At 60.8% G+C, this 9212-nt stretch overlaps 1 protein-coding gene across 1 annotated transcript; it reads right to left on the reverse strand.

Moving 5' to 3' along the window:
- Positions 1-5323: 5323 nt before the first annotated feature.
- On the reverse strand, positions 5324-7710 carry LOC100844051 (ABC transporter G family member 4). Its single transcript, XM_003563786.4, has one exon. It carries the CDS (start codon positions 7532-7534, stop codon positions 5639-5641), a length of 1896 nt encoding a protein of 631 aa, XP_003563834.2. The 5' UTR covers positions 7535-7710; the 3' UTR covers positions 5324-5638.
- Between the last annotated feature and the right edge of the window lie 1502 nt (positions 7711-9212).

Here is a 9212-nt window from a genome sequence, read left to right on the forward strand (position 1 = left end):
GAGGCCTTGGATTTCGCCACGATAGTTGCGATCACGACGCTTTTTTCGTCCAGCGGGGCCTGGGCCGCCGTGACCACCTCGGCGTGTTCCTTCCTGGTCGCCTCGAGGGTGGCCGACATCGAGTCGAGCTTCCCTTGGAGCTCTACGCGTTGGGCCTCCAGGTGCCGGTGGAGCTCGGCCTCCGGGATCACCGGCTCCCGGGCGTCCTCCAGGGCTTGCCGGGCCAGCCGCACCTCATGTTCGGCGAGGCGCAGCCGGGACAGTTCCCGCCGTTCTCTCTCCACGGCCTCCCGCACCTCGCCGAGCTGATTCTTGGCGGCGGTGTGGTGCTCCCTCACCTCGTTGAAGGAGGTGATGAAGGCCAATTGCTGGTCCCTGACGGCGTCCAGGAACCGGTGCCCCTGCTCGAAGATGTTCGGATCCCAAGTAAGGGGGTTCCAAGCGACCCCGGCGAGGGTGCCGAGGTCGGTACCGGGGAGAGCCGCCGAAGACGATGAAGCCCCAGCGGCCGAAGTGGGGCTGGGCGCGGGGTCGCCAACTTGCTCCCGGGGGTCTTGCAGTCCTCCCCCGGCAACTTCCCCTGCGCCTGCGCCCGGGGACCCCAGGGCTGGGGAAGTCTCCCTGCTCCTGGCGGGGGCTGCCCCCTACTGGGCGACAGGTGAGCCCGTGCCGACCGCGTCCGCAGCTGCGGGCATGTCGCCAGGCGCAGTCACGGCGGCGGTGGTGTCCACGGCGGCCGCTGCGTCCGCCGCAGCGGGGCGGGACATGAGAGCCGATTCCGGCTCCACCTCCGCCCCCACGGCCTCGACGACCGGGTCAAGATCGACCACGGTCGCGCCCGTTCCAGGCATGGGCGCACTTGTGCCTGCAACAACGAAAGCATGAGGATCGGTGAAGAATGGCGCTATTGAAGACGTGCAAGGGTGACCAGCATGGTTACCTTGTGCGGCTGCCGGGCTAGCCGGGGAAGCCTCCCCTAGCTCGCCTGTGCCAGCAGGAGCGTCCACGAGGCTTGCCGCGGGTGAGCTGCCGCTCACTGCAAAAAAAAAGAAAAGGTACGCTCATAAGTTTAGCTGACAAAAATTGCAGTCGCAGAGGAGCAACGAAGACATACCGGCTGCCGGCCCTGCCTCCGTGGGGGCTGGGTTGCCAAGGGGCACGCCCGTGTCGCTGCCGACCCCTGCGGCGCTGGGGTCGGCGGCGCTGCTGGCACCGGCGCGCGCCTTCTTGCTTGGTGTACCTGGCGGGGAATCGCTCATCGCCCTCTTGCTCGCACCGGCCGGCGAGGAGGACTTCAGGGGGTTACGCCGGAGTGCGAAGCCACGGAAGATCCCCCGAGCAGGTGGCGCCATGGGCGCCCACGGGGTCGTCGTGACCCGAAGAGCCCCGGGTGTCAACGGCCGAACTCGCGGAGGCCCCCGCTACCGGGGCGAAGGCCGTTGCCGGGGCACCGGCGATCCCTGCAGGCGCTGGCGCTGCCAGGGTTCCAGCGGGCGCCCCGGGACCGGTTGCCGCCACAGTGCTGGTGGCTGCCGCTGAGGCGGAGGCCGCCACCGAGACACCTGCGGCCCCTGTTGCCGCGGATGCCGTTGTGATGCCAACGGGCGCCCCTGAAGCAGCCGCCGCCGCAAGGTTGGTGGCCGCTACCAGGGCAGACGTTGCCGTCGAGGAGAGGACTGCGGCCGCTGCAAACGCCCTCGATGTCCTCAGGATCAAGGGCGCGCTGTCGCTGCTTTTGTCGTCATCGTCCACGGTGACCTTCTCCGGGGACGCAGCCACTTGGCCCGCCTCATCGTCCGGCGACTGGAGAGAGGACCAGCAGGGCTCGGACCCGCCCCCACTCTCCTCGAGCACCTGCTTCTCGCGGGGTGCTTGCGGGGGAGCGTGCGGGACCCGGGTGGGGGTGTCGTCCATCAACCCCCACTCGTTGCAGGGCGAGAACGCACCGACGATGTCGCTGAGCGCCTGGACGCCGGCGTGGAGAGTGGAAACCCCCGGCGGGAACTCCGTTGATTGGAAGGTCTCGCCGGAGATCCCCTTCACCCATGTCCTGAGGGTTTCAAGGTCCATGCCGTCCTCCTGGAGGCGTGTCCTGTCCCCGGGACCCTTGTACATCCACGCGGGCCGGGAGCGTAGCGGCAGCGGGGCTATGCGCCGATGGACGAAGGTGCGTGCCACGTCCACATCGGTGAGCCCCGCTAGCCGCAGCGCCTTGATCTTCTCCACGATGGAGAAGAGGTCGGCGTCGCGGTGGTATCTGTCCTGCCAGCCATTCTGGGGTAGCGCCAACTTCGTCGGCGACTGAATGAACTCCTGGGGGTCCTCCACTCGGACCCAGCACCAGTCGCTCCGCCACTCTTTTTCAATCTTCTTCCCTGACCGGACGATGAACTCAGACTTCATTTGGTCGCGGGCACGGAATACCACCCCCGACGACATCGCCTTCGCGTTGTCAATGCGGGGGTAGAAGTAGTGGCGGAAGAGCCCACCGACGGCATCACCCCCACGAACGCCTCGCAGAGGAACTGGAAGGTGGCGAGGAGGAACAACGATGTGGGGTGGAGGTGCGCCACCCGCAACTGGTAGGACTCCATCAATGTGTGGAGGAATAGGGAGAAGGGCGGCATCATGCCGCAGAGGAGGAAGCGCGCGAACACCCGGAAGTCGTTGTCCTGGTGCTCGACGCCCGCCGGGAAGATCCGCGTCTCCATGTGTTCGTTCAAACTGGAAGCGACGGCATGCCGGAGCTTCCCCAGCGCCTCGCCGTTATAGCCGGGGCGGAAGAAGGCGACTGGGGCGCGCATCTCCCGCCTCTTCTGGTCCTTGGCGGCGGCCGCCTTGATTGCCGCCTCGCTCTTGCTTGTCGCACCCTTCTTCGAGACTTGGACCTCCTTCCCCTTTCTGGTGGTGGGAGGCGCCATGGAAAGCGAGGGCGGAAGCTAGCAGGAGCGCAGGGATGCGAGATGCGGAGGGGGGTGGAGACGAAGGAAATAGGGGCAGAGTATTGTTCCCCGTTTTGGCAACAGTGATGGCTTTATAACGCCCGGCCATTTGGTAACGGCCGGTTCCGTACCCTACGGGTGCGCGGGGATAACTCCTAATCATTAGGAGTAATGGGCGGAGTGGCCTTAACTTTCCTATTTAGGGGGGGAGTTAGGGCGGAAGTCACGCGTCCACTACTCCGTTTCTAACGGTGCCGTACACGCGACGACACGAAGGGACGCAGGCCCGCGGCGAATCGGGACCCACACGTCGGTTGAGGGCGTAGCTCGGCAACCGACCTGGGGAAGACTCATCCGGGAACAGGTGATGCCAGCCCACGCCCGGGGGCTACTGTCGCACCAGCGGCACCCGGCGTACCACCGCTGCGTGACGCGTGGGCCCCGTCCCTGAGTTCCCGGGAAGGTTCCATCCCGGGCGGCGGCTACGAGCAACCCGGCAAGCTACCAGCCCGGAAGGGCTAGCGGGGCTTCGGGGAATATTCCTGCCTGGGCACCTCCTGGGAAGCCGCTTCCATGGGGGAGGTTCGCGGGTGCGCTGGGCCCGGGAGCTTCCGGGGAGCGACTTGCTGGGACAGGGGGTTCCCGGGCGCATGCCCCCGCCTCAGGCGCGGGGCCCAGTAGCCAGATCTACAGCGCCACAAGGACGCGTGGCGGGCGTGTGATGTGCGGTCCCACCAGGGCAAGGAGTAAGGCGCACGACTCATTAAATGAGCCGACCGACGGGGCGTTACCCGTCCGATCAAAGGAACAGTGGCTGTCCAATCCTACTCTAGGGGTTTTAGACCCCTAGCGGCGGAGGTGGCATCCATGCGCGCTACCAGCTCACCGGGGGGAGTTATATGCCTCCCCGCCCGACATTTGTAGCTCATGCACCGTGGCATCTGTGGCATCCCCTTGAGTATAAAAGGAGGACCCTCGCCAGCGGTCAAAGGATTCTGGAGGAGATTAGTTGGCTCCAGTAGACAGTTTCGCTGAGTTCGACCGGCTCATAGTTAGCTTCCCGCACTAGCAAAGAGTAGGAAGGGGTACCTAGCCAGTGAGAGAGAGCCCGGGAACTTGCCCAGCAACTTGTAAACACTCGATTCTAAACTAATACCAGCGCGGACAAGCAGGACGTAGGGTTTTACACCTCCGGGTGGCCCGAACCTGGGTAAAAACGTGCGTGTGTTTGTTCTTGAATTAGCGCGCACCCCTAGCACTTCATCGCTCCGGCCCAGTAGGGCCCCACCGGCCGTGCCGACGATCGCCGAGGTGAACCCTGACGCCCCCACCGAACCTAAAAGGGGGCAGTAGCCGCACGCCCCCGGTGTCTGAGCACCGTGCGACGACAACGCGGTGTGGCACGGTGGAGACGGGGACGGGGTCGGCGCTCCTCGGGGTCAACGGCGTGCTTGCCTAGGACGAAACGAGCACGGCGGTGGTCGGCGACGGGCGGCGAAGCTTCGGGCTCGGGTCGTTGGGGCGCTGCAGGGCACGAAAGTGAAGACGGCGCGCGTCATGGTGTGCGCGAGGAAGCAAGGAAGACGAAGCAGCGGTCAATTTGGAGCTAGGTTTCGCAGCTTACCGGCGGTGATGAAAAACGGCGGCGGCGTCCGCGGAACTCCGGCGAAAGATTTCGGCGGCGTGGGTGCGTGCGAGAGGGGGCGAGCAGAGGGGAAGAAGAGAGGAGGGGCAGAACTTTAAAAGGACGTGCTCGGGGCACTTCAAGAAGGCCGGGGGAGGAGATTGCGGCGGAGACGGCGCACGGCGGCGAAAACAGCAAGCGCGCGCGTCGCGGGGGCTTTCCTTACGAGGAAGATTGCCCTGACAGGCGGGCCCCGCCTGTCAGCGGTTCGGGCGCGCGGAACTGGGCCGGTTCGGCCCATTTGGCCGGGCCGGTTGGGTTTTCTTCCTTTTTTTTTCTTTTAGCCTTTTCTTTTTTCTGTTTTTATTATTTTCTTGATATCTTTTGATTTTGAACTCCAAATTGGTCCAACTAAATTTTAGAAAATTTGTAAAATCATGTTTTATCATGATTCAACTTTTGAGAGTGATTTCCTCTCAAAATAAAATATATAAAAATACATTTTCCCTATAAATGCCTTTAGGATTATATAAGTATTTAAATAAAGTAATTTTCCAACTCCAAATAATTATCCAAAAATTATGGGATAGCTTATTTATGCAATAAACCCCTTTTATAAACAAACCCTATTGGTTTGAAGATCCAAAGCTCAAATAGGTGAAAACTTTAGGATTTAAATTTAAATAAAATCTTTTAAAGCCTTTTGAGATTCAAATTTGAATTCAAATATGCAATTGTGGCATGATGCTCATGGATGCAATGCATATGAAAGGGTTTGAAATTTTGGGATGTTACAAGATTCCAGTGGCATGTAGAAAAATTCTCCCTGTTCCGCTATTATCAGGGCGGACTACACAAAAGTTGTTTTATGTTCACTTACAATATACAGCAGTATAAGAGCTCAATTTAATTACCAGTTAACGCCGGCTTCGATTGATGATCTCCAGCAAATGGCAAACCTTAGTTGTCGCATGCATGCTGCTTGAAGGTTGAAGCCCCTTCGTCTGCACTGCATGCGTTCACATTGCATGTGCACGGATCGGAGTTGATGCATGCTATGGGGTATATATGGTCACCTCTTGGCCCTGGATGCTCTCCGGCTGAGCACGGCCCAATAGAGCACCCGGTAGAGGAGGAAGAAGCCGAACAGCACTTGCAACCCGGTCCAGCGCTCCTCGGGTGTGAGCCCCCTTGCCGCCAGCACGTCGCGCCCCGTCTGCGAGCACTTATCCTCTCCTCCAACGCCGAAGCACCGGTTTGCGGCGCAGGAGAACTCGTTGGCGAGCATGGCGTCCAGCGCGTACTTGTACGGCGAGGCGTAGTGCATGAACACCCAGTACGTTGGCGTGCTCCCCCTGGACAGGAAGTATCCGGAGAAGAGGAAGAATCCCGCCAGTGACACGGACACGAGCGACATCCCGGCGATGTAGTCCGGCGCGAAGGAGCTGACAAAGAGCACGAAGGAATTGGCCGTGAGCACAACGGCCCACACCACGAGCACGAACACCGCGAAGGCGGACGGAGACGCGCATAGGCCCGCGAGAAAGTAGAGGCAGGAGGAGTAGAGCAGGGCGACCGCCAGGAGGTACGGGAGGAACACCGTAGTGGCCGCCGCCGCGTGGGAGGAGAGCCTGTAGAGCCCCGCGGACGTCTCGGCGAGCACGATGGGCCGCTCCGTGACGAACGTCGGCAGCGTCTCCGTGGTGGAGGTGAGCAGGAATGTGAGCGTGAAGGCAAACAGCCCCAGCCGCTTGTGCTCGCCGGCCTCGCCGTAGCCGGCGTTGATGTAGATGCTCCCCAGCAGCGTCCCCACCACCACGGCCTCCAGGAAGTTTGTCATGAGCAGCTGCTTGCTCCGGTACACCACCTTCCATGCTCTCTTGTACAGAACCGCGAACTCGCGTGCCCGCGAGCACGGCGCCGCCATTGCCGCTTTGCGGTGGTGGTATGATGATAAATCGGATGACGACTTGGTGAGATTATTATTAAGATCTTGAGTAGTGGACCTGGGTTGTTCAGGGCAGGAGGGTGAGGGGTGGGGGATCTGGTCGATGACTTCGAGGGCGAACTCTAACGGGTTGAGCTGAGGCGGGACGGCGAGGCCGTGGGAGAGGAGCGCGGCGTCGAGGGAGGCGAGGGAGCCGTGGTGGAGTACGGTGCCACGGGAAAGGAGGATCAGGGAGTCGACGGCGGAGAGGAGGCGCGCGCTGGGCTGGTGGATGGACAGCACCACCGTGGTGCCCCTGGCAGCCGCCACGGCGCGCAGGCAGCCGATGACGACGAACGCCGAGGAGGAGTCGAGCCCGGACGTGGGCTCGTCGAGGAGCAGCACCCCGGGGTCACGGAGCAGGGCGAGCCCGATGGACACCCGCCTCCGCTCCCCTCCGGAGAGCCGCGAGGCGCAGACCCGCGTGTGGGCCACGTGCGCCAGCCGGAGATCCGCGAGCAGCGAAGCCACGGCCAAAGACGACGAGGCCGTACTGTGCAGCAGCGAGGCGGCGAAGGAGAAGGTCTCGGCGACGGTGAGGAGCGAGAGCGCGGCGTCTGCCTGGGGCACGTGGGCGGAGAGGCGGCGGAAGGAGGAGGAGCGGAGCGGGGCCGCGTTGAGGAGGAGGCGACCGTGCGTGGGCGCGGTGCGCGCGGCCAGGATGTCGAGCAGCGTCGACTTGCCCGCGCCGCTCGGGCCCACGACGGCCAGGATCTCCCCCGCGCGCGCCGTCAGCGATACGCCCCGGAGGATGTAGTCGGGAGCCGCCGGTGCGGCGCCGCACGGCCGCATCGTCAGGAGGCGACGCGCGAGTAGTACTGCTGACGACGACGCTGCCGGCTTCGCGTAGTAGATGTCCCGGGCGGCTAGCTCGTACATCACCTTGTTGTTGCTGCTGCTGCTGTTGGGTGTTGACGCGCCGGCGGCATCGTCAGCTTCGGCGACGGTTGTAGTGATTATGGTTGCCATATTTGCCATCATCCAGAGGAAACGGGACGATTCGATGGAAGGGGTGGTAATCTAATCATGCATGATAAGGAGGTAAATATATATGTCCAGAGGACAGCGAGTTTACGACCCCATCGATCGATCTCTCACTCACCGAGCTAGCTGAGCTGAGGTGCGTCACGGGTCGTTGGAGCTCTCTGCGTTGGAGAAGGGGTGCTCGTGAGCTCTTGTTTGTCGTGGGACAGGTGAATGTCCCGTGTCGCCTAGGATGCTTACCAAAGCTAGCTCCATCTCGTGACGGCACATCAAGCTGGGGTCACTCACCAGTCACCACGCAGCGCATTGCCATACAAATGATTCGCTTCCATGTGGCTCGGCCCGGGCACCACGTACAACGTCGTGCATTATAGAGTCCGTTACGTGAAGGCCGACTAGCGGCGACGGCAAACCTCCGGAACGCGCCCGGCCGGGCTGACGTCGAGCTACGCGTCGAGCGGGAAGCGGTGTTGCTATAGCTTCTGAGTTTGACACGTGGTAGCCGGGTTCCCTGGCGGAGATCCGCAAACGCCTTGAGGCTGGTCAACATGCTTATGTTACTCCTACTCAGTGGATAATCACTTATACGTGGTGTCATGAGCTCTTCTATGATATGATTAATATGAGTGGTCCGTTTGTCAAGATCTAACAGTGAAGATTGATCTATACTGGTGTTTTGGGTGAGCAGTACATACAGAGCAGTCTATGGAATCCGAGGGCAAATTAGGAAAACACAAAATTCTGCATGCATGCCCACCCGTTCACACGATCCGCTACATATCCCTTTTGCTGCCATAAATTCGGCTGCTCTCTTCTCAATACGAAAACTGAAATGAGAAGAAGTAATGGTGTCGGCGGAGTGACAGGGCTCAGGGACGCTACATGCGGCGCAATACAAGATGAGCATGGCGTGCACCCGTCCAGAGAGCCATGGCGGATGTGGTTGAGCAGATCACGCAACTTCTCACCCTCCTAATTAAGTGGCAATTATATTGAATCCTGATATAAGCGACGACTATGCCTCCGATTGTGCTTGTGCATGCTCGTGATTTCAAGTTCCAACATATGGTTTTACCCCTTACACTAGCTTCACGATGCCGCTTCATGGTTGCGGACAGTGATCCACCATACTTGCAACAACTAAGATCGACGAGCATACGTATGTACAAGGGTTTTTATTTCCGTGCCCTCGGTTCCTTAGTTGTACTCAGTTTTGTGCAAGGTTTAAAACGTTGCTCGCTTTTACACTTCGTTTTTTGGCAAATGCTCGCAAATGTCCTCATGGCGGACCTGTTAACGTTCAAGGCCTTTGACCGTTACCTCCTGACGGGTGGGGCCAGGTTAAATCCTGCCGACTGGGCCAACCTAGCTACTGACATGTGGGGCTGAAGCAACAGGAAAATTATCCCTTTGACTGTAGAAGAAATGATTAATTTGCAAGTGGGTCCACCGTTGGAAGGAAAAATCGGGCTGCTTCTGGCCACTGCCTCGCCGACGCTTTGCCGTCGCCGGAGTTGCTCTCCTGCGCGACATAGGCCAGGCAGGGGGTGGGGTGTCTAGCAGGCGCAAGGCCGCTTCACCCTGAGGTGCCGATGGAGCTTGTCATTGCTGAAATCTTGCTGGCCGCGGGCTCGTGCAGTCTGCGGTGGTGGAGGGCTCCGCTAGGAGGCGGGGC

This window comes from Brachypodium distachyon, chromosome 1 (assembly GCF_000005505.3).
Source record: "Brachypodium distachyon strain Bd21 chromosome 1, Brachypodium_distachyon_v3.0, whole genome shotgun sequence".
Taxonomy (NCBI): Eukaryota; Viridiplantae; Streptophyta; class Magnoliopsida; order Poales; family Poaceae; genus Brachypodium; species Brachypodium distachyon.